Below are 25,469 nucleotides of genomic sequence, written 5' to 3'. Positions count from 1 at the left end.
AGATTAAGAAGACATCCCTGCTCCCCTGAACCCTTCCCTGACCTCCTCCCTCTGCACCGAGGGCTGGGTCGGGGGCCTCCTCTAGTCCCCACAGCCCTCCGAGGGCTCCTCACCAAGTGCTCACAGGCTCTCCTAGCACTTGCACTTTTACACTTCAAAGCCTTTCTCACGTGTGTTACTGTAACTTCGTGTTCAAAGTCCATTTCCCAGAGAATACACGCAAAAATACAGCTGATTCACTTCCACTGTATAGCAGAAACTAACACAACATGGTCAAACAACTATACCCCAATAAATGAAAACAAAAATCAAACCCCCATAAAGTTCATCTGCTCTTCGAGGCCCTGAGGGCATAAGGGGCAGGCTCTGGGTCCGGGCCCTGCCCGTGTCCGCAGCCTCACTCCCTACGGAGGCCGGGGCAAGAAGACAGCCCTCTGGTGAATGGATAGGAGGCTGCCAGGACCTGGGGTGGCCGCTCCACTTCCCGTCCTTCGTGTTCTGCTGCTGCTCCCGGTGGTCGATCTCCAGCAAGTGCTGCTTCATGCAGTTGGTGATCTCAGGGCCCAGGTGCCAGATGAAGACACAGCTGCAGAGGCCAAGGAGAGATGTGGAAGGAGGAGGAACGGTGAATACGGAAGTCATCTGACCCTGGAGCCACCTGTGTCACCATAGCCAAGACCCTACTCCCTGGCCTGGAAAACAGCTCCCATCAGCTCAGTGCAGGTCTACAGCCTGGTGGGGTCCAGGGCCCCTTGTAAACCAAGGCTGCGCTGAAGACCTCAAACACGGAAGACAGCCGTGAGGGAGGGTAGTAAATCAAACAGTGACAAAAGGGACGCCCTAGGACACCAACCAGGTGCTAAGGGACTGACATATGTCATCTCATTTGACTCTCACCTACGATTCTCAAGGCAGATGGGGTCATCTCTCTCTCTTTTTTTAGCCCCACCATGCAACATGCAGGATATTAGTTCTCTGAATAGGGATTGAACCCCCTGCCCCCTGCCATGGAGCTTGAAGTCTTAACCACTGGACCACCAGGGAAGTCTCGGGCTCATCTCTCTTTCACAGAGATTCAGGTTCAGAAAGGGGAAATGGCCTGCTCAGGGTACAAGTAAGTGGCAGGTCTAGATTTGAACTCAGGGCTTGGCACACTGTCCGGCGAGAGTAAGCTGGCATGCTTTGAGTTCCAGCTGTGGGCACCGGGCTCTAGTGTCTGAGCCCTGGCTCTCCCCATAGGATAGGTCTCACCCACTCCCAGAGGGAGGCCCTGCCGGGCAGCTTCCAGGCCTTTCCCACCTGTCTCCGGACACGGTGATCAAGTGACGGCAATCATAGGTGAACTTCATGCCGGTGACAATTTCTGCAAGTAGAGCAGAGAAGCTGCATTGGTCTTTTTCATTTATTTATTTGACTGCACCGGGTCTTAGCTGCAGCATGTGGGATCTTTAATCTTCATTGTGGGATCTAGCTCCCCAACCAGGGACCGAACCCGGGCCCTCAGCATTGGGAATAGGGAGTCTTAACTGCTGGACCACCAAGGAAGTCCTGCACTGGCCTTCTGAGCCAGAAGGCTGGGTGAGGGCAGGTGCGAAGGGGTCCCAAGCAGAGAGGCACACCCACCTGAATGGCCAAACATCTTGGCAACACACTCGCCTGAGTAGAAGTCAATCACTGAGATGCTTTTGTCAGAGCAGCTGGTGGCCAGGAAGGTGCCGGAGGGGTCCACGTGGACCTGCCGAGAAGAGCGCCCACGTGACACTGGGGTGGCCTCCGTCTTCCCAGAGGCTGGGGTCTCAATATCACAGCCCCACTGACCAAGGACCCCCTTGTGCTGGGCGCTAGGTACGTGGACTCATCCCAAGTTAGCCTCACAACACACCCATGGTAGGTAGAAGCTCCTGTCCCCAATTCACAGGTAAAGAAATTAACAACCATCACAATGGTACTAATGGCGGCCAGGCCCTGTGCTAAGTACTGTATGTATGTGGATTTATTTCCCCCACAGACTCCTGTGAAAGAGGCTTAAAAAAAATTTTTTTTAAATCCTAATTAAAGTTGTTACAATACTGCTTCTGTTTTATGTTTTGGTTTTTTGGCCATGAGACATGTAGGATCTTAGCTCTCTAACCAGGGATTGAACCTGCCCCCCTGCACTGGAAGGCGAAGTCTTAGCTTTTGGACCTCCAGAGAGGTTCCTCTAGAGGCTCTTTTTATTTGCATTTTAGAGATGATGAAACAGGATTGAGAGGAGATGACATTTGCCCAAGGTCACAGACAGCCCGAGGCAGAACTTTAAGAGGATCTGACTCTGGAGCATTATAACAACTCCCCTAGTCCAGAGACTCTTGAGAAGGTTCCCACCTCATCCTGGATAACACAGGCAGGGGGGAAAATTTGAAGAGGGACCCCAGACCTCTCTGATTCTTCCCACCACACTCTGCTGCCACTCAGATGGAAACTACTTAAATGTCCTTGCTTGGGGAAAGTGAAAGAAAGTGGCTCAGTTGTGTATGACTCTTTACAACCCCATGGACTATAGAGTCCGTGGTATTCTCCAGGCCAGAACACTGGAGTGGGTAGCCGTTTCCTTCTCCAGGGGATCTTCCCAACCCAGGGAACAAACCCAGGTGTCCCGCATTGCAGGAGGATTCTTTACCAGCTGAGCCACCAGGGAAGACCAAGAATACTGGAGTGGGTAGCCTATCCCTTCTCCAACGGATCTTCCCAACCCAGGAATCAAAGCAGGGTCTCCTGTATTGCAAGCAAATTATTTACCAGCTGAGCTACCAGGGACGCCCCCACTTGGGGAAGGGTTCAGTAAATAAATGTAGAGCTGCTGGGGCCACTCCTGGCTCCCAAGCATCCTTAGTCAGCCAGGCCTGAGTCGATGCTGGCCAGCATGTGATCCATTGATCCCATGCTCAGAAGGACCCATATATCAGATGGCTCAATAGGGCAGGAAACAGACAGGGGTATGTGTGTGTCTGGGTGTGGTTTCAGCCAGGGCCCCAGTTCCTCACCTTCAGCAGGGACCCGTCATCACCCTGGGAGCCCTTGTAGCACTTCTTCTGCTTCCCGTTCATGGTGTTGTAGACTCTGGAAGGTGAGGGCAGGAGTGGCTACCATGGCCCCACCCACACTCCTTCTTGTTCCAACCTTACCTGCTGCCCTCCTCTCCCTGGGAAGCCCCCAGTACCTCTTTTCCTTCACTGCCTGGATTGAAACCTTGTATCAGGGAATGGGACCCTGTCTCAGGCTGAGGTCATAGAGGTTATGTCTGGCACACAATTGGAATAAGCAAATGTAGGAGATGGAGAATCTCTTTGGACATGCTCATTCCTCCATATCCTTCCCAGTCTAAGCTCAGATATCCCTTCCTGTGAGCCCTGCTTGAGCCCCAGGTGGGATGGATGTCCCCCGAAGCCTCTGGGCTCTCCTCATCCCAGCCCTGACCACTCCATGCTGTCACTATCTGTCTGTCTGTCCTCCCCTGCACTCCACGGAGGCAGGGCTGGGGACTCCCTCTCTCTTCCCCGCAGACTCTCATACTCAAGAAACGAGGTTGATGAACCATGTCAGCACCTCTTGATTACCCCACACAGGCTCCTGAGAGCCAGGGAACACACTGTTGACCTGGAGACAAGGCCTGGGTGAGCCCAGCTCCTAAGAAACACCCACTGGGTCCCTCCACTCCACCCAGCTTCTCAGGGAGTGATGGGCGGGGGAAGAAAACTCATGAGAAGACAGACCCACAAAAGCCCTGCCCAGAGACTAGCTGAGGCCAGGCCGACCGAGCCGCCCAGGGCAGCTCCTCACCTCACATTGCGGTCCTGGCAGGCCACGGCCACGTACTTCTGGGTAATGTCGATGTCCATGTCATACAAAGTAGTCTTCTCAGCCACGTGGTGGGTACGGACAAAGTGCAGTCCATCCGAGGCCTGGCAGGGCAGATGGGGTTTTCAGAGGACACCCTGGAGGAGCCCCCACATCCAGCCCCCAAGGAGGCCACTCTACTCTACCCGCTGGGCACTGCGGAAGTAGATGCTCTTGTCGGCGCCACAGCTGATCATCTGGATGTCTCTGTTGCCTGGAGGAGGAGGCCGTCATGAGGTAGGGCTGGGCCCCTCTGAGCCCAACTAGGGCTAGGGATCCTAGCTAGGGAACCCTACCATAAGGGAACTCTGCTGGGCATCACAGAGGGCTTCCTGGAGGTGGTGACAGGAGTGCTGGCAGGTGGGAGGACTCTGTAAGCTGTGAGCCATGTGCGTGAAGGGGTATGAACAGTGCAGTGGGCAAGGCAGGCCCTGCAGAGCAACAGCATACAGGGAAACAGGCCAGGGGCACCTGGAAGTGCATACAGGAAGCAGGGGCACCAGGCTTAATCTGGGATTCGGAAAAGTGAGTCAGGCCACAGAGTGGAGACGTGACTGAAGCTGGCAGCAAGAGGAGACAGGCAGGCTGCTGGGAGGCTCATGCCATCAAGAACAATCAGAGGGACTTCCCCGCTGGTCCAGTGGATAAGAATCTGCCTGCCAATGCAGGGGATGTGGGTTTGATTCCTGGTCCAGGAAGATTTCACATGCAACTAAGCCCGTGCGCCACAACTACTGACAGCCATGCGTCACAACTAGTGATGCCCATGCACGCTGGAGCCCGTGCTCCGCACCAAGGGAAGCCACCACAGTAAGAAGGCTGTGTGCCACAAGGGAGAGGAGCCACCAATTGGTACAACTAGAGAAAGCCTGCATAGCAATGAAGACCCAGCTCAGCCACAAATAAAAATATAAAAAAGAATGATCAGAATATCCGTACAGGGACTCCCTTGGCAGTCCAGTGGTTAGGACTCCACATTTCCACTGCAGGGGGCTTGGGTTCAGTCCCTGGTCAGGGAACTAAGATCTCACAAGCCACGTGGCACAGCCAAAAAAGAAAATAAATCCACACAGATCCCAGGCCAGGCCCTATGACACTTGAGCCTCCCCCTCCTGACTGTCACCAGCCACATTTTTGCAAATGTGAACCCTCAGGGGCTCAGAGTCACACAGTCCTTGTCCCAGGGTGCAGAGAGTCAGGACCGGGCCAGGGCTGATCCAGGCATCCTCTGGTTATTAAACACTGTGCTCGGAAGCCAAGCTTTCTCTCTGAGCCTCAGCTTCCTGTCTGTTCAATGAGCCAGTATCAGCCACTGCCCCGTGGAGTGGCACTGAAGCCCCTGGGATAGTACCTACCAGACAGTGGCTGCCAGCTGGTAGGTACTATCGATGTTCTTGCTTTTAGGCTTCTGTCTTTATAGAAGAGGAATAATCAGAGCACAAGTACCTCACAGAGTTGTAGTGATGATGAAAAGATAGAATGAATATAAAACATGTAGAGCCTTGGTACAATGGATGCTGCTCCTTCGTGACAGGACATTTGCAAGCTCCCAGGCCTGACACTACAAGCTAAGATGTTACTCAAGTGGGAGTCACTGGTCCTAGAAGGGAGAGAGCCCTGTGTGTGGGAGGAACCCAGAGAGGGCCTGCAAGTTACTGGTAATGTTTTGTTTCCTAACCTGGGGTGGAGACTCCATGTGTTCTAACCTGGGGTGGAGACTCCATGTGTTTAGCAAGATTAGGACCAGGATCAATCAGAACAGTCTCTAGCTAAAAACAAGGGTGTGTCTAGTTCAGGCCTACCGACTGTGAACTTTGATGTGGATATTCATTGTATTATGCTGTAAACTATTCACAGATTTTCTGTTCACTTTTTGGAATATATGATTCAAAGAAAAGAGTTCAAAGACTGACATTCTTTAGCTGGGTAGCTTCAGACAGTTTCCGTTGGCTGGTGCCCAGTTATACAAATCATCAATGTTTCAAGCACAATGCCCAGGTGAGCCAGCTCAGCCAGAGCAGGGCTCACAGGAGCTGGGTTTAGGATGCCCATCCTTTCACACTACCCGGGGCTTTAACAGAGGTCCACACTGCCAGAAGGACCAACTCGTGGGTCACCCTCTTGGCCAGTCATCACCTCTCCTGGATCTAGACCGTTCATTAAAGCTAAGGTCACTGCTGGGCACAGCCCAAGATTTACTGATCTGTTCTACCTACCTCTCCCCTGTGGAATGGGGTGGTCTAAACAGTTTTTTAAGGCTGTCTGAGAAAGTTGAGCTGATCAGCATTTATTAGGACCTTACAAAGAGATGCAGGTTTGATCCCTGGGTCAGGAAGATCCCCTGCAATAGGAAATGGCAACCCACTCCAGTATACTTGCCTGGAAAATTCCAGGGACAGAGGAGCCTGGCAGGTTATAGTCCATGGGGTCGCAAAGAGTTGGACATGACTGAGCGACTGTGCATACACACACACCCACACCCACCCCCACCCCCCCACACACACATCACAACATAGCAAACACTGTTAACCTGTTTTTGCTCAGCTCCTAATCACCTTAGACAGAGACAGGGCAGAAAGTGGGGAAGACCAAGGGATACATTCTCAGCCACAAGATTCTATGTACAAAACTCTTCCTAGTCAAGAACATGGAGTGCAGGGACGTATTCTCTCCATAAATGGATTCTTCTTGAATATAGTTTTGAATACGTTCTTGGGTTCTGATCATTTAAACTCCTACAAGGGCCTGCTTCACCTCCTCTTGGCCAGGGATCTCCAAACTGAATCTTTTCAGTCTCAGAGGGATCCCTTCAATTGCCTGTTTGAGTGACGGCTTTGAAGGAAGACAGCCTTCTGCAAAATACTGGCTGTGTGACTCTGGCTGTCAAGTGGGGTAACTGCTGGGACAGCACAAGGGTCATCACCCAGCACGGAATTAGCCTCCAGTAATTGTCGCTGTCACCCATTTTTCTGCCAAGGTCCCCAGCACCCATCCCATCCTGGACTGGCATTCTGACTTCCTTTTGGGGCACTCGCCTAATGTCAGTTCTCCTGGATCAGAGGTGGAGGCGGGTGGGAGCTGGAGAAATAGGAGTCAGACCCAGCCTAAGAGGATACTCCAAAGCTCTGGCACTGATAACTGTCCTGGAAAGGGGTGGTGCCTCAAGTCAGTACCCGGAAAGTCAGCTCTCAATTTCTGCCAAAGTGATAGGAAGAGGGGAAGTGTCTTTCCAGCAGCAAAGGAATGACTGAGACCCTGTCCACCCAAGAGAGGCACAGCCGACAGAGGGAGACAGTCTGGATAACTTAAAAAAATTCAACCTTTGGCGGACTTCCCTGGTGGTCCAGTGGTTAAGACTCTGTGCTCCCAATACAAGGGGCCCAGGTTCAATCCCTGGTCTGGGAACTAGATCCCACACTAAGAGTTCTCATGCCACAACTAAAGATCCTGAATGCTGCAACCAAGATGGAAGATCCTGAGTATCACAACTAAGACCCAGCACAGCCAACTAAATAAATGATAAATTAAAAAAAACATTCAACCTTTGGATCCAGCCGGGCTTGAATCCGATGTTGCTGCTCCCTTTTTTCTCTAAGCTGAAGGGGACTCTGCTGTTATGTGCAGCCAAAGGAGCCCACTGAATGAGGTGCAGGATGTAGAAGACAGGGACTTACCAGTGAACTTGATGGCCGTGATGGATGAGGAGTGGTCATCCAAGGTCTGCTCCAGATTGTAGTTCTTCTCCACGTTCAGCACATGGATCAGTCGGTCCCGACTGGCCGAGGCAAGCAAAGTCAGCCCTGTGGGTGAGAAGGAGGTCCTGGGTTCCCAGGGACCCACTTGATGGCTTGGCCTCTCAGACAACAGTGTGACCAAGCTTTCCTGGCCTTGTGGAAGGGGATCTCTGGTTTCCTAACTGCAGCCAACTTGCCCCAGACCCTGGCATTCTACATCCCTCACCACCGGGTCGCGCAGGATGAATCTTGATGTACACAAGGACACTCCTCCACCTGTGTCCACACCAGACACTTCAGCAAAGCCCAGTATGCCTTCCCCCCCAGTCCAGCTACTGGCAGCCATGGGAGGCCCTGCCAACTTCTCAGCCTCTCCTAAACTCCACCCACCTCCTCACTCTCTGCACTCTGGCTGCATGAGCCTCACGTAGACATTGGACCTTCGTGCTGGCCCCCTCAAATGGTGCCTACCCTGGGCACCTGCTAGGTCTAAGGCCTGACACGTGATCTGAGGTGGAGGGGAGCTCGGGAGAGGTGTACTGGATGAAAAGAAATGCAGAGGAAATTTGGCAGAACAGAGTATGGGAGAAGGAAGGAGAAAAGAAGAGCATGGGAAAGAATATTAACCTCATCAGTATATAACTTCACCAACATTATATTCCTGCCAAAAAGGTATCATCAGAATCAAAACATGAGGGTAACAAACAAATCCAAACGGAAGGAAATTCTGTAAGATGACTGGTCTGTATTCTGCAGAAAGACAAAGTCATGAAGAGAAACTAGACAAGGCTGTAGAAATAAGCCTCGCGTCAGCACCAGAACAAAGATGACAAAAGAACCACGACAACTAAAGGGTGAACCTGGACTGGGAAGACAAAGGCTGCCGAAGACGACTGGGAGAACCGGCAAGATGGGAACGAGGACTCAAGAGAGGGCCGCTCTGGTGAGTCCGTGGCTAAGAATCTGCCTTCCAACGCAGGGCACAAGGGTCGAGGAGCTAAGATCCTACATGCCTTGAGCGCCACAACTAGAGAAGCAACTAGAGAAACCAGTGCTCTACAGCAAAGACCAAGCACGGCTAAAAGAAAAAAAAGCCCAAGAGAGATGACAGATTTGATAAGATGTGCGTTGGGTAAGTGCACTGTGGTCGGGTAAATAGAGGTTCCCATTGCTAGGAAATGCTCACAGAAGCATTTCAGAGTGAAAGGGCAGCATGCCTTCCTCTCAAGTAGTTTTAACTTCCTCTCAAGTGGTTTAGCAAAAGAAAAAAAAACAGGGCTTCCCTGGTGGCTCAGTGGTAAAGAACCTGGCTGCCAATGCAAGAGACATGGGTTCGATCCCTGGTCTGAGGAGATCCTGCATGCTATGGAGCAACTAACCCCGTGCACTGCAACTTCTGCGCCCTTGCTCCAGAGCTTGGGAGCCGCGACTACTGAGCCCACGTGCCGCAACTACTGAAGTCCACACACCCGAGAGCCCGTGCTCTGAAACAAGGGAAGCCACTGCAACGAAAAGCCCATGTACCACAATGAGAGAGCAGCCCCCTTCACCAAAACTAGAGAAAAGCTCAAGCAGCAATGAAGACCCAGCACAACCAAAAGTAAATAAATAAAATTATTTTTTTAAAAAGAAAAAAAATTATATACATGGTATTATTTTATTATGAATGTGTGTATACACACACATGCACAAATCGAGAGAAAAGGAAAGAGGGGAAGCAGATAATGTCATATGTATATTCACAGGGTTAGATAGGATTTAAAGAAAAAACCTGGGGAGTTGTGAAGAATCTACAGGTGTCCATGATAATATTCTTGTAAATTTTCTATAAGCATCAAATTTTTTCAAAAGAATATGTTTGACTACTGATCTATCTTTTCCAGCAGAGAAGGAGCTCATCCATCCATTTACTCATTAACCTTGACCTCTTTAGCCTGACCACTGTATGGGGTGCTGGGGACCAGGGTAAGCAGGTCAAGTCCTGCCTGCTGGGTCTTGCTTTCAGGAGTCCCAGCCACCCTGATCCCAGGGCCTGGCAACAGGAACTCTTATTAAATGCAGGAGCCCTAGCTGTCATTCACAGTCCCACCAGACACCAACTACCCGTCCCGGTGGCTCTGCCAGGCAGGCCGTGCCCCCACCATAGGCTCACCTGTCTCTGGCTTAGAGTACTCCAGGCACAGCACCTCAGCATCGTGGGCCTCCACCTTGACCAGCTCGTCCATGAAGTGCAGCTCGTGGATCCTGGGAGACACACACTGCCTGCTGTACCCTGTCCACCGCCCCCAGCCCTCAGCCCCAGGTGCTCTGCTACTAGAAAAGGTCAGAGCAGCCATGGGGGGACATAGAGAATACCCTGCCCTGGCCAACTGACTACAGGTGGCTGACCATTCTCGGCACCCAGAAAGCTCCCAAGCCTGGGAGCACCTCAGCAGGCACCCCGCCCCTTGTGGTTCCATGGGTTAACATCTAGGATGGTCCCTCGGGGAACAAGGGTTATGCTATGTTATGCTAAGTCGCTTCAGTCGTGTCCGACTCTGTGCGACCCCATAGACAGCAGCCCACCAGGCTCCCCCGTCCCTGGGATTCTCCAGGCAAGAACACTGGAGTGGGTTGCCATTTCCCTCTCCAATGCATGAAAGTGAAAAGTGAAAGTGAAGTCGCTCAGTCGTGTCCGACTCTTAGCGACCCCATGGATTGCAGCCTAACAGGCTCCTCCGTCCATGGGATTTTCCAAGCAAGAGTACTGGAGTGGGGTGCCATTGCCTTCTCTGGAACAAGGGTTAGGGGAGGGCTATTATTAGAGGTGATCACTGGAGGTGGGGCAGGCGTCAGAGGTCATACTCAAAGACAGGCCCTATGGGTGGGAACATTTTTGTTGTTTGTTTTGCTTTTGATTTTTGGCCACGCTGTGTGGCTTGTGGAATCTTAGTTACCTGACCAGGGATCAAAACTGGGCCTTTGGCAGTGAGAGCACGGAGTCCAAACCACTGGACTGCCATGGAAGTCCCAGGTGGGAACATTTAAAATATATATATTTATTAATTTCGGTGTGCCTGGTCTTACTTGTGGCACACAAACTGTTAGCTGTAGATGTAGGATCCAGTTCTCTGACTAGGGACTAAACCCAAGTCCCCTGCATTGGAAGAGCAGAGTCTTAGCCACTGGCCCACCAGAGAAGTTCCCCAGGTGGGACCATTTGATTCTAATTTTTTTGGCCACACCCCAGGGCTTGCAGGATCGTAGTTCCCTGACCAGGGATTGAACCCAGGCCCTTGGCAGTGAAAGCCTGGTCCTAACCACTGGACTGCCAGGGAACTCCCTCTCATTCTTAAAGGGTCTCAAATCCAGACTTTCCGCATATTCTTGCCAAATGAAATCAGACAACAGGTCATCCATGACTGAAGTAAGAAATGGTCATCCCAGCTCCTCCATCCTCCACCTGTGTGATCGCAGCCTGGCCACTCAGACCCTCTTTCTTCAGCAAATCCATCTGAAAGTGGTGCGAACAACAGCACTGACACCAGAGGGTCACTGAGAGGATTAAATCACTCGATACCATGGTGCTCAGGCCAGCGGCCGGCCTGGGAGAAGACCGTGATGCCTGTTAGCTCTCCTTACTGTTCTCCACCATTCACACCAGGATGCTGTCAACCGGAGCAGTCCCCCGACCTGCGTGGTTTGCCTCATCAGTGACTGACACCAAAACAGCTGCTAACGTTTAAAAACCATAGAATTTCACAGAAAAAAATCCGCACAGAAAGTTTTTTTCTGTTGTTCTTGGATGACGGGAATCTGTGCCGACGTGGGCTGTCTGCTGGTGCTGTGTGGCGGCTGCCCCGTCATGGCCACACGGTCTCCAGCGCCCCTGGTCCCTCCCATCCCGCCAGAGACCCAGCACCCAGGCTGTCACTGCTGCACCCTCTCACGTTACACCTGATTCCTATGACAGGGCTCATGTTCTGTCAGCACCTACTGGGCCTGTCACATCCTGAAAAACCTCTGCAGGGTGGTAAACAGCCTGAGCCCTCAGATGTCCCATCCTCTGGCCCCTCTCCTAGCACCCCAGCTCCAGCTGGCATCTTCTCTGAGGGTTCAGCAGTGGAACCATGGGGCCAAGAAGGTGTCCCCCTGCCCTGGCGTCATCCAAGTGTGCCTGTCCACTCGGCAGGCAAAGTTCACATGGCCCAGTCCCTAGGTAACTACTCTGATATACTGGGAGCCAGCCTTCTGGAAGCCCCTTCTCAACTTATGTTCCCAGGGCAGGCTGGCTACCAGACTGCTACCCACACTCCCTCATTCCCAACGGGCAGCTGGAGGTGCCAAGGCCAGGGCTCCTCCCCACTGCCCTGAGCACCCGAGCCCAAGCTGGGAGGTGTGCCCTAGACACCGCCAGGGCCCACTTGCCTCAGATTTCCACTTCGGTCGCCTGAAGCCAAATGTTGGCCATCAGGACTGACCTGCATGACTCGAACACCAGCTTTCACGTCCACGGGCATCGCATTCTCACTCCCCCGGTCTGGGAAGTGTGACATGTCCTGCAGGTGCTGGATGTCGTTCTCCACATACACGACCTTCAGCAGGGTCTGCAGAGAGGAAAAGGCTGAGGTCAGTGCTATGAGTAGCTCTGAAGCACCGCTGCCATTGTGTCTCCTTACAGCCAGTCTCCCAATCTTGATTAGCAAGAGAACTCCGTTTCTGACTTGGAAGCTTCATCACTCAGAATAATTACTATGCCTCGCAGACTCCTTTGTATCTAGATGAAGTTGTGTGAATAAATTCTGGTCAATGAGATGTAAAGCAAGTGAAAACTCTTCTTTCTTCCCACTGTCCCGCTGCCTGGAACTTGGATGTGATGACTGGTGCTCCAGTAGCCATCTTGGGTCATGAGGACAAGGGCCACTCCTTCAAAATGGATGGTTCTTAGGTCTCTAGGTGCTTCCTAAAGCTGCCAAAACAGCCTGGACTTGTAACCGCTAGGCTATTTTTATAAGCCAGAAAATCAAACATTTACCTCTTGTTTGGGCTTTTTCTATTGTGTATAACCAAATACAACACATATATCACAGGTGCAGAAGAGAAGATGGTAGGGGGACAAGAGGTGCTAGTGAGGGTAGTAGGAAAGGAGCACTTGCTTTACATATCCTGCATTAAGGGATATGTTCCAGTAACACTGACCTCTTTTGGGTTTTCCAACTCACCAAGCTCTTTCCTATCTCAAGGCCTTTGTCCCTTGGTGTAGAACACTCTCCCTTCCCCTCTTTACGCTGCCCAGTCCTCCCATCTAAGTTATTTCTTCCTCTAGAGGCTGCCCCTAGTGCCACAGATAGAATCAGATGACTATTCATGTATCCTACTCATACCTCACAACTTTCTTTCTCAGTACTTATTATGCTTGGGAGTATATCACAGTGTGTGTAGTTACTGGCTCATTGTCTGCCTCCTCCACTAGACTGGAGGTGCTATGAGAGAAGAATGTGTCTTAGTCATTGATGTGTCCCCAGCACGCAACACAGCACCTAGCACTGACCTTGGTAGTAACTGCAGAATCAATGAATGTATGATTTAGGCCTTAGCTCCCCAGAGAAGCTCTCTCACTGACCTAGCAACACCCAACATTTCTCCAGCAAACTGTTTTCTCCCCAGCCTCTCATCATGTCAGCACCCCATCCCAGTCATTGCTAGACAGGGTACACCTCTGCCTGGTTTGGCTCATCACGTGCTCCCCAGGAGGGTTCTAGCCCAAGACTTGGGGAACAATTTCTTCTTTGTTGAGTATATTGGATTGCCTGGAGTAGCTGTGTTCACATACACTTAAGAGAGTAGGAGCTGACTCAAAGGAAAGCAAAGAGGAAAGACCATGCCACTTAGAGAGGGAGAGAGAGAAAACTGAGAGAGGAGCCAGAAAGTGACCTGCCTTGGTTCCTGATTCCTGCCCCTAGTGAAGTCGAACACCCAGGTTCCATAAAACTCTTTCCTGCCCTCATATTTAGCTTCAAGTAGGCCTTTGTTCCTCCTAACAGACAGATCACGATGAAGCCACTCACATTACTGAAGATGTTCTTCTGCCAGTGAGAGTCAGGGTTGCTATCCATGTTCCAGAAGCGGATGGTATTGTCTGAGGAACAAGTCAGAAAAGATCCTGATGGCAGACAAGCTCTCTGATCTTCAAACTCAGGATACACCTACAGTCCCCAGAGAACAAGGCAAAGGGCGATTCAGTACAACCACTTTGATGACAACACTGTGACCTACTATTGGATTTTTGTGAAAAATAGTAAGTTCCAGGGCTACCCTGGTGGTCCAGTGGTTAAGAATCTGCCAGGGAATGCAGGGGATACAGGTTTGACCCCTGGTCTGGGAAGGTTCCACATGCCTTGGGGCAACTAAGCCATGTGCCACAGCTACTGAGCCTGTGCTCTAGAGCCTGGGAGCCACGACTACTGAGCCTTAGGGCTCAGAGCTCATGTTCTGCAACAAGCGAAGCCCTCACGCCACAAACAGAGAAAGCCCGCAGGGAGCAACGAAGATCCAGTGCAACCAAAAATAAACAAACAAATAAATAACAAAATGAAATCAGTGTTGATGAAAATACAATGATGAAGATATTGAATAATTTGTGACAATAACAACACAGAGGAGGAGGGACAGAACTACATAAAGAGCAGAGTGTTTGTATACTATTGAACCTAATTGCTATTATTTCAAACTAGTTTGTTAAAAATGTAAGATGTTACTTATAATCTTCTAGTAAGAAGGTAACTTTAAAATATACAAAAGAAAAAATGAGAAGCAAATCAAAACGGAATAATACAAAAAAATCAATTAAACACAAAAGAAGGTAGTGATAAAAGAATTAAGAAACATCAAAGATATAGCAAGAGTAAATCCTGGATAGCATCACCACCAACTCAATGAACGTGAATTTGAACAAATTTCGGGAGATAGTGGAGGACAGAGGAGCTTGGTGTGCTACAGTTCATGGGGTCGCAGAGTTGGACATTACTTAGTGACTGAACAACAACCTAAGTTCTCTTATGTGGCATAGTAAGAGTAAGACCTACTTAAAAAAAAAAAAAAAAGACCTACTTTATGAAGAATTACTTTAAATGTAAATGAGTTAAACTGTCTAATCAAAAGGAAATAAATAGCAGAAAGATTAAAAGATCCAACTATATGTTGTCCACAAGCAATTCAGTTGGGACTTCCTTGGAGGTCCAATGGATAAGACTGTGCTTCCACGGCAGGGGGCCATGGGTTTGATCCTTGGTTGGGAAACTAAGATCCTGCATGCCATGTGGTGTGGCCAAAACAAGAAAGAGTGAGACTGACTTTATATTCAAAGATACATACAAGTTGAAAGTGAAGGTAGAGAAAAAGATGCTCCATACAAATAGTAACTAAAAGGGAGCTTTGCATGTCTATAGAAATGTTAGATAAAATAGACTTTGAATAAAAAGTTATTAAAAGATCAAAACAGACTTTAGCTTTATCTGTAATATTTCATGTTTTTTCCCAAGAAAAATGTTTTTATACATAAATTTTGAAAATTATTTTTTAAAAATATTCTTGTTAAGTGAGAAAAGTACAAGCAACAGAAATGTCAGATCCATGAAGGCAGATACATTCAAGCAAAGAGCTGGATAATGCCTATTCAAAAGAAAGAATGAAGTTATTTCTCACAGTCTTGAATTGAGCCACTGAAAACATCATTTATCTAGCACAAACATTTTCAGAAAAAAAAAATTGGATACAATTCTTTCTCCAAGAGTTGCTTTATTGGCAAGAAGTACTTCGAATATCTTCAGAGAATGAAAAAGTCCCACAGATTCATTCTCAGAAAATAAAGACTTCTTTAATACTTAAAAAACAAAAAAAAAGCAAGCTTCCCTGGTGGCCCAGTGGTAAAGAATCTGCCTGCCCATGCAGGAGACTCAGGTTCGATCCCTGGTCTGGGAAGATCCCACATACCATGGAGCAACTGAGAGCGTCCAACTACTGAGCCTGTGCTCCAGAGCCCACAAACTGCAACTACGGAAGCTCTAGAGCCCATGGTCAACAAGACAAGCCCGCGGACCGCACCTAGAGAGTAGCCCCTGTTCTCTGTGACTAGGGAAAAGTCCACGAAGCAACAAAGACCCAGCACAGCCAAAAATACAATAATGAAATCCAAAAAAAAAGCAATAAAGTACACAATTGCCCTTGACAGAAAGCTCCCTGAGGTACACATACTCCTGCTGTGGGGTCTTTGCACCTGCCATACCCCCAGTGGTGGCTGGCCTCACCCCTCTCTTCCTGCAGGTCCCTCACTAGAAGAATGTCACACCCTCAGAGAGGCTTTCCCTGACCACTCTCCTTTCTAAAATAGCACTTTTGATCCCATTCCCTGCTAGGTGGCTTTGTTTTGCTTCAGAGAGGTATTGTACTCGGCATGTTCTAGACTGATTTGTTCATAGGTGTACTCTACCACCCAGATGTGAGCTCCAGATGCAGACTCATGTCAGCTTCCTGCTCAGACATGTCCCCAGCACCCAGAACAGCACCTGGCACACAGTAGGGGTCCAGGAGTATCTTTGGCAGGTATGGCTGAACGGGCTTCCCAAACTCTGCAGAAGCTTTCTCAGCTCCCAGGCTGGGGCTGAGCAGGGGGAGGGGGAGGGAGAGAGGGGCTCACCTCCACGTTCCAGACGTAGGAGCTGTGGAAGAGCTCCGACCACACCTTGCCTACTTGGTTGATGTCTCTGACATCCCAGATGTAGATGCTGTGGTCCTTGTACACGCAGGACAGCCACTGGTGCATGGGGTCAAAGGTCAGCGCCACTGTATCCGGGTAGGTGGCCTCTGCCTTCCTGTGGAAGAGGAAGCTGACAGGGCCACGTGAGTCATCAGTCACTACCAATGTCACTGTGAGTAGTGACAGCTGCCTCTGGTGACGCCCGAGCAGCCTCCTGCCTGGCAGTGCCATCTCTGATGATGCTGTGGTAACCCAGCTCTCCCACTCCGACTTTACTGTTCGCTCCGTCTTCTTCCTTTGCTTTGCTTCTAATACACAGGCTGTAAACTGGAAGCTTCTGCCTGGCCCCTGAGAGTGTTTCAGTTTTCAACTTCTGTCAACACTTCTCTCCCCTCATTTTACTCGGCACAAAATCCATCCTCTCTGAGCACAGGATCATGGCCTTCTCTCTTGGCCTCAACACATAATCAAAATTCCCTGTACCAGTCCTGGCCTGGGACCTTCCTACCACAGCTACAGTTTACTGAGCACTCACAGGGTGCTGAGCTGAGAGCTCTAGCTGTGCTGAATTCCCACAACTTCCAGGAAAGGTAGGTCCTATATTCTATGTACAGTGACCTGCCTGAGGCCACAGAGCTCACAGCGGAAAGTAGCAGAGCTGACCACTGCAACACACTATGGTCCATCTTCTCCTTCCTTTGTGACATCTGGGCACCCTCTCCGAACGCTTACCCAGGAGGTAGTCCCAGGCACCCACCACCCCCACAGACTGACAACAAAGCAGGAAGATATAACACAGCTCAGCCCCTCTACTCTCTCTCAATGTGGCAGCCAGAGGATCTACTACTCGAGGCCTCACCAAGTAACACCAATGCCTGAGGTCCCAGTGGCTGCCCACTGATTTCAGGACAGGCTCCAAGCCCCTCTCAGCAGCTTCCATGAGTGTTCTCATTTGTTATCTGTCCCCCACCCAGCACACCAGGCTCCAGCGACATGGCCTCCTGCTGTCCCCATGACACACTGAGCCCAGTGTGCTGTCCCCTTAAGGCCTTTGCATTCGCTCTCAGGACCCAGTTCTCCACACAGCTGGCTTCATGTCACCGGGAGGCCTCCCCCAGCCTCCCAGTCAACACAGCCCCATCCCAAGACCCTCTCCTGGAGTCCCTGCTTTATTTCAGCAAAGCGTTTATGACTATCTGAAATGACCTTTTTTCATTTTTCAAATGTTTATGTTCATCCATCACCCAGCACCGTGGGCTTCCCAGGTGGCGCTAGGGGTGAAGAACTCGCTTGCCAACACAGGAGACGTAAGAGACTCAGGTTCAGTCCCTGGGTGGGGAAGATCTCTTGGAAGAGGGCATGGCAACCCACTCCAGTATTCTTACTTGGAGAATTCCATGGACAGAGGAGCCTGGCGGGCCACAGTCCATAGGGTCACAAAAAGCGGGACACAACTGAGCGACTGAGCACGTATGCATTAAACTACAGACATCATGAGATTTTGCTGCCTCCTTAGGGTCTGTATCCTGCTTCCAGCCCAGGGCTGCCAGTAAGCAGATGGATCGGGAAGCATGGGTAGATACTGGCAGACAGACTCTAGGTGGGCCCTTCTCCCTCCCCGTGCCGGGCAGTACCTGGGCTCCAGGCCCTGGGCCACATCCACCCCCAGGTAGTGCGGCTTGGGCAGGTTGGTGAGGTACTGCAGGCTGTGGGCTTGGAAGATGCGGACGATCCCATCAGTGCAGCCACAGAAGATGAGCTCCTGGCTGACACAGAGGCAGGAAGACAGGGAGACCTGTGGGGGCAAAGGGGACCTGAGTGGACTTGGTGCTTCATGTGGCCCAGATCAGGTCAGCCGTGGGCCTCCAGAAAGCTTTATAGTTCTTGCATTTAAGAAGCCCATATTTTGAACTTACTTACACAACACAACGGAGAAGGCAATGGCACCTACTCCAGTACTCTTGCCTGGAAAATCCCATGGACGGAGGAGCCTGGTGGGTTGCAGTCCATGGGGTCGCTAGAGTCAGACACGACTGAGTGACTTCCCTTCCACTTTTCACTTTCATGCATTGGAGAAGGAAATGGCAACCCACTCCAGTGTTCTTGCCTGGAGAATCCCAGGGATGGGGGAGCCGGGTGGGCTGCCGTCTATGGGGTCGCACAGAGTCGGACACGACTAAAACGACTTAGCAGCAGCAGCAGCAGCACACAACACAAAGAGACTCATAGATTTAGAAAATGAACTTATGGTTGCCAGGAGGCAGGTTAGGGGGAAGAGATAGAGAATTGGGGATGGACAGGTCCACACTGCTCTATTTAGAACGCATAACCATCATGGACCTACTGTACAGTACAGGGAACTCTGCTCGATGTTATGTGGCAGCCTGAATGGGAGGGGAGTTTGGGGGAGAATGGATACATGAATATGTGTGGCTGAATTCCTTTGCTGTTCACCTGAAACTATCATGACATTGTTAATCAGCTATACCCCATAAGAAAGCTATGGTACATATACACAATGGAGTATTACTCAGCCATTAAAAAGAATACATTGGAATCAGTTCTAATGAGGTGGATGAAACTGGAGCCTATTATACAGAGTGAAGTAAGCCAGAAAGAAAAACATAAATACAGTATACTAACGCATATATATGGAATTTAGAAAGATGGTAACAATAACCCTGTATACGAGACAGCAAAAGAGACACTGATGTATAGAACAGTCTTTTGGACTCTGTAGGAGAGGGAGAGGGTGAGATGATTTGGGAGAATGGCATTGAAATATGTATAATATCATATATGAAACGAGTCACCAGTCCAGGTTTGATGCACGATACTGGATGCTTGGGGCTGGTGCACTGGGATGACCCAGAGGGATGGTATGGGGAGGGAGGAGGGAGGAGGGTTCAGGATGGGGAACACATGTATGCCTGTGGCGGATTCATTTTGATATATGGCAGAACCAATACAATATTGTAAAGTTTAAAAATAAAACAAAATTAAAAAAAAAAAAAAAACTATTTTTTGCAGATTTTAAGATCTTTGAAATCAAGATATAATGTACAGTCACTGTGGAAGAAAAGGCGGCAGCAGGTACACAAAGGCATAAATTGGGGCAGAGTTGTCATTGCTATAGAGGAACTCAGCTGTGTATGTAAAATATCTCCTTAGCTGATTGTGACCTCCGAGGTCACCTGCACTAAAAGTGTTGAATTTTAAGCTTAAATTTGATTCCATATTACTTAAAAACAACTTCAGAGAGTATATACTTCAAAGCAGCACAGAAAAAAGTTACTATCTTTTAGGAAGGACTATCCATTCAACCAGGGCATGCACATAACGGGGTAGGGCATGCCAAACTTCTAGATACAGCTTAGAGTAGCAATGCCAAATCTAGAGAGACTTGGTTTCTGAGTCATCCTAAGACCACTACTCAGGGACTAAGCATCTATCTATCAAAACTTCTGACTTGCTTAAAAGCTTCAGTAGTTCTAGCAGGAGGATTCATATGAGAAAAATAAATAATGTTCACTGCAGAACTGTTTACAGTAACCAGGACATGGAAGTAACCTAGATGTCCATCGACAGATGGATGGATAAAGATGTGGTACATATATACAATGGACTATTACTCAGCCATAAAAAAGAACACATTTGAGTCAGTTCTAGTGAGGTGGATGACGCTAGAGCCTGTTATACAGAGTGAAGTAAGCCAGAAAGAGAAAAATAAATACCGTATATTAACGCATACATTGGCAGGGCAGGATTGGAGATTACAGAGAATGGACTTGTGGGCACAAAAGTGGGGGAGGGAGGGACGGATGGAGAAAGTAGCATCAACATATATGCACTATCTGGTGTAAAGTGGATAGCTGGAAAGGCTGCTGTATACCACAGGGAGCCCAGTCTGGTGCTCTGTGATGACCTAGAGGGGTGGGAGGGGGGAGAGGAGGGGGGCTCAAGAGGGAGCGGATGTATGTATAATTATGGGTGATTCATGATGTTGTATGGCAGAAACAACACAACACTGTAAAAATTAAAAATCAAAACAAAACAAAAAAATGATGTTTAACCAACTAGGAAAGACAGAAAAGGCTCAGAATTGTCTACATGCCTCTTGCCAGGCAGTTAACCCCGAAGCTGAGGTCCAGAGGAGAATCGCAACAGCAGGAATAGGACAAGCAGGAAAACTTTGATGTTTCTGCTAACAGCCAAACAGGCACCCAATCCCAGGATGGAAAGACAGCTTGGACTCAAACCCTCAGATCTGAAGCAAAGTGGTTCTGCAATTCACTGATACATCATTTTTTGGTTTAAAATTTTATGTATTTCTTTTTAACTTTTTATTTTGTTTAGGGCATAGCTGATTAACAATGTTGTGATAGTTTCAGGTGAACAGCAGAGGGACTCAGCCATACATATACACACATCCTAAATTTTTATGTATTTTATATAGCTTTTGATTGTAAAAATAATATAGAAATTATTAAGTCCATGATACCTTAAATTAAACAAGGGAAAAAAAGCGGTCCTCCCCCCAGCCAAGAATGCCCAGTAAAGAAGACAAATATGAACTGGATTACACAGTGATGGGGAAGCAACTGTAACCCTGACCCGTTACGGGGGCAGGCAATGTGCCAAGTGCCTTACATATACCACCCCACAGGACACCCCTATCAACTTGGTGAGGCAGACAGCAGTAGTCCCATTTTACAGATGAGAAAACCAAGGCTCAGAGAGCCTCTCCTGGAATCAAATAAGCAGAACCAGAAATTAGACCCTGAGCTGGCGTGACCGGCTATGACGCAGGGGCACCGCTGTGTGTCTCTGGAGACACACGTCATGGGAAGAGTGTTTCCTGCACTGACAGCGGAGGGGCGTTGGGGTACCTTCAGGTTGATCCACTTCTCCAGCACCCTCTTCTCGTTGAACTGGCAGAGGAGGCCCGAGTAGGACACACAGAAGGTACTGCCTGCCATCTGGCCCCGGCCACAAGCCACACCACAGAAGACGTTGTCATGCAGCTCACCCAGGATGCCTGAGCGCCCCACCAGGGGCACCGTGCCTGTCACCTGGAGGGAGAGTGGGGCACAGTGAGACCCTGAACAGACGGCCTAGTCCCCAGCCAGGTCACGACAGGCTCTCCTGACCAGTGGACAGGACACAGCTAAATGGGAGAACTCGCAGAAACACCTCCAAGTGGAGAAGGAAGAACAGAACACGCATGCTTCCAGGCAGAGTGGCTGGAGGCCACAGGCCCGGAATGAGGGGTGGCCCCAGGGCCCAGCAGGGGAGAAGAGATTTCCCGGCAGGTCTGGCAGTCAGTCAGCACCTGGAGAGCAGTCCCAGAGGCAGAAGGCTGCCCCACTGAGAGGCTAGACAGCCGCTGCCCCCGAATCATGGCAGAACCAGGACTCCCTACTACCCCTGATGGTTCTCCCCTAGGCCTAGCTGAGGGGGTGGGGATGAAAACTCACCTTTGCTTCGGTGGACACTTCCAAGAACCAGAACCTCACATGCCGGTTCCCGACAGTGACAAAATAGCTGCTGTCCTCTGAGAAGGAGAGGGCAATGACCCGGCACGATACCTTGTTGGAGGCCACCAGGATGTCTTTCTGGAAGAATCAGTGCAGAGAAGGTCACCCCAGCACCCACCTCATCAGAGTCTTTGAGCCTCTTCTCTCAGCCCTGTGTTTCTCTGCCCTCGCCTGCTCCAAGGGTGTCTTCCTCAGGCCCTTCTTTTTGGGGAAAACTACATGTGACCCTCTTATCATTCCCAACACAGAGGAGACTGAAGCCTAAAAGGGCTTCCACATAAGAGGAAGTTCCAGAACTCTCCTCAGGAGTCCAAGCCCTGCAGCCCACACGTGGTGTTGAAGACGGCCACAGCTAGAAGTGAAGGACAATGCAACCCGTGTTGCTGGAGATTGGGTTTTCACTCTGGGCCCCACTGAGCCCTTCACAGGACAGCTCAGGAAACCCCTCAACAGTCCTATGAGGGAGGTGCTTCTCCCCTTACCCTGTCACGCTCAGGGAGGACTGTCACACGCTCAAGGTCACACAGCAGGTAATGAACAGAGCCAGGACTGACACCCGCTTCTGCCAACTATAAGTCCTCCCCGAGCTGTTCCCAAGCCCAGCCTTCCAATGCATAGCCCAGAGTTCTCCCAACTCAACAAAGTAGATACTATTACATCCATTTTACAGATGAGGAAACAGACTTACAGAGAGGTTAGGTCACTTGCTCAAGGTCACAGCTGGTCAGTATAAAAAGAATGATATGTTCCACTAGTTGAGAGCTTGTCACATGCCCTACAACAAGTGCCTGGAATAGGGATTGGCATGCAGTAGGTGCTCAAGAAATATTTGCTGGATAGGGCTTCCCTGGTGGCTCAGTGGCAAAGAATCCGCCTGCCAATGCAGGAGACACGGGTTCAATCCCTGGTCCGGGAAGATCCCACATGCCACGGAGCAACTAAGCCCGTGCACCACAACTATTGAGCCTGTGCTCTAGAGTCATGAGCACAACTACTGAAGCCCGCACACCCTAGAACCCCGTGCTCTGCAACAAGAGAAACCACCACAATGAGAGGCGCAAGTGCTGCAACTAGGGAAAAGCCTGCACAACAAAGACCCAGCCAAAAGTAAAAATTATTAAACAAACAAAAAGTGTGTTGGATAAACGCTTTACCAAGTTCTCTCATTTAGATCTCCCCATGCCTGAGACTCAGGGTGTTCTGGCGGCCAGCTGTCTGCCACCCACCCACCAGCTCTTACCTTCCAGTCCCAGACGTTGAGCACCATGTCGTGCTGGTAGCCCATGGACACAATGTGCTTCATGTTGGGGGAGAAGGCCACGCAGGCCACGCCGTACTTGTGGCCCAGCATTTCCGCCACCTGACTCTTCTCTTCCACGTCCCAGATACGTACAGCAGGCCTGTGCCCATTCTGGGGAAGATGGTGCCATTTACTGCTGCTGGGTTCTGCACCGGGTGAGGCTGGAGGGGCTGTCAGGGCTGAAGCTGGTACTGCCCCAGGGTGTGCCCGAAAGCCATCCCCCACCACCCCTTGCCGCATCTGGTCCAGGAAGGAGCTATTCCACGGATTCCTCAGGTCTGCTGGGGCCAGAGGAATGGCCCCAAGACCCCTCCCCACCCACTCCACCATGATCACCACTCACCTCCCCCGTCACTATGTACTTTCCATCAGGGGAGAAGGCCAGAGCGCTCAGAGACTTCCTGGGGACAAGGAAAGGGGTTGATCACTGGTTCCACTGAGGGTGGGCAGCCAGACCCTGGCCTGGCTGTGCTCACCGCACTTGGTGCACTCCTCGCTCCCAAGATGCCAGGAGAGGTGAGCGACCATGGTTCCCCAGAGCCAGTGCTGTAAGCTGGCCCAGCACAGCACCCGGTGCATTCCCAGCACTTACTGCAGCCAGGAGAAGCAGGGGCAGTGCACAGAGAAATGAGGTTTTGTAAAAGCAAAGGCCCTTTCCTCCCCCAAACCTCAAGCCCTGATGGAGTGGATACTGCACAGCTTGTGGGATCGTAGTTCCCCAACCAGGGATTGAACCTGGGTCCTCAGCAGTGAAACTGTGGAGCCTTAACCACTTGACCAGCAAAAAATTGCCAGAGACAGAGAATGATAAAGCAAATGTTAGTAAAATGTTAGCATTTGGGAAATACGGGTGAAAGGTGTACAGGTGCTCTTTGAACTATTCTTGTAGTCTGAAATTATTTCAATGTAAAAAGTGCTTACACCTTACTCCATACTGATTCTGCCTTCTCTGAGGGTGAAGCCTGGCATCAGGTGACTCTGAAATGCAGCCAGGATGGAAACCTCCACTCTGGCCACACCACCTCCTTAGACAGACCCACCACTGACTGAGAGTGGACTCTTCTCAACTATGTGCTTCAGATCAAGGTGACCTACTCTACCACCTGTGGGCATCGGGAAGGCAACCGGGAGGATGAGAATTGGCCAATGGAGATTCTGACAAATGCCACCAAGCTCCAGCCCATTCCTGCCATGGAGAATGTGGGCCCCAGAGATGTGAACCTCTCACTTTTCCAAAATGAGAGGGCATCTGGATTTTCGTGTAGAAAACTTTCAAGGTTGTCAAGTAAGTCCAATATTTAAGATATACATACAAGAAGTATTTCATTTGAGATCACAAAGTGAATAAACATGCTTGGATGGGGACCCACCTCTGCCCTCATCACCAGTGACAGAACCCACAGTCAGAGCCAAGGATCCAAGAAGCCCCTTCCAAGAGAGAATCTGTATCTGCCAAACCATATCTCAGGAACCCTGCCTTAGGGATTGTAAAGGAAGAAGAAAACCCATATCTTCTCTGTCCACCTGGAGAGCTGGGCCAAAGGAGCTAAACTTGAGCTATTTGTGCAGTATTTGTAGAATAAAAAGTTGCAATGAGGGGAAGGACTGGTGGTCCTGTGGTTAGGACTCTGAGCTCTCACTGCTCTCACTGGTTGGGGAACTAAGATCCCACAAGCCAAAAAAAAAAGTTGCAGTGGAGTGCCTTCCTAAGGTCACAACTCAGTGGGGACCAAAGCCCAAGGATGACATAGTGATCAATGGGCCACCAGGCAGACCCCAGGTACCAACTTGGGGCCAAGAGTCTTCCCCAGTAAACTGGCAGCTGGAGGGATCTTTCTAAAACCCAAATTACATTCATTCATACAGGAAACAAGAAGTGCTGCCAATGTCCTAGACACTGACCTAGGGTATAGGGACACAGAAATTAACTAAGAGAAAGTCCCTGCCCCCAGACAGCTCATCTTGTAGAGAGAGACAGTAAATATCATCATTGAGGAAATTAGAAAGTATATCAAAAAGGAGTACATTTTGTGGGAAAAAGCAAAGTGGGGAAGGGAAATAGAGCATTCTAGAGGGCTGGGGTGGCTAAGCATAGCCTCAGCCTGCAAACGCCCTCTAGTGGCTTCTCTTTGCAATCAGCATGATAGCCAACCACTCCCCAAGGTGATCTGACTTCTGGGGCTCTAGCCTCAACCATGGAACCCTGACTGCTCCTCAAACAACTTAAGATTCTTAACTACTCAACCTGAGATTCAAAAATGACTTTGCTCTTGCTGTCCCCTCTGCCT

General features: G+C 50.0%; 1 protein-coding gene across 5 annotated transcripts in view; it reads right to left on the bottom strand.

Annotated features, from left to right (window-relative positions):
* The window catches only part of WDR62 (WD repeat domain 62), a 48,929-nt gene that overhangs the window by 11,232 nt on the left and 12,228 nt on the right, over positions 1–25,469 (bottom strand). The window contains exons 4-19 of one of the 5 annotated variants that reach the window (XM_086351800.1): positions 23,525–23,582; positions 23,122–23,292; positions 21,822–21,959; positions 21,234–21,416; positions 17,979–18,139; positions 16,285–16,474; positions 13,658–13,795; positions 12,018–12,196; positions 9,763–9,854; positions 7,551–7,676; positions 4,023–4,090; positions 3,820–3,941; positions 3,024–3,099; positions 1,624–1,735; positions 1,300–1,363; positions 464–586 (exon numbers count right to left, since the gene is read on the bottom strand). In XM_086351800.1, the coding sequence (XP_086207926.1) occupies positions 464–586; positions 1,300–1,363; positions 1,624–1,735; positions 3,024–3,099; positions 3,820–3,941; positions 4,023–4,090; positions 7,551–7,676; positions 9,763–9,854; positions 12,018–12,196; positions 13,658–13,795; positions 16,285–16,474; positions 17,979–18,139; positions 21,234–21,416; positions 21,822–21,959; positions 23,122–23,292; positions 23,525–23,582 (2,001 nt within the window). Of the gene's footprint in view, positions 1–463; positions 587–1,299; positions 1,364–1,623; positions 1,736–3,023; positions 3,100–3,819; positions 3,942–4,022; positions 4,091–7,550; positions 7,677–9,762; positions 9,855–12,017; positions 12,197–13,657; positions 13,796–16,284; positions 16,475–17,978; positions 18,140–21,233; positions 21,417–21,821; positions 21,960–23,121; positions 23,293–23,524; positions 23,583–25,469 lie in introns of those variants that run through there. The other 4 variants (XM_086351801.1, XM_086351802.1, XM_086351804.1 and 1 more) reach the window with 4 other exon arrangements.

The sequence above is a fragment of the Bos grunniens genome, chromosome 18 (genome assembly GCF_055505025.1).
Source record: "Bos grunniens cultivar Pamir isolate PY7600 chromosome 18, Bosgru_T2T1.0, whole genome shotgun sequence".
In the NCBI taxonomy this organism is placed as follows: Eukaryota; Metazoa; Chordata; class Mammalia; order Artiodactyla; family Bovidae; genus Bos; species Bos grunniens.
This window is presented reverse-complemented; position numbering and strand designations above follow the sequence as displayed.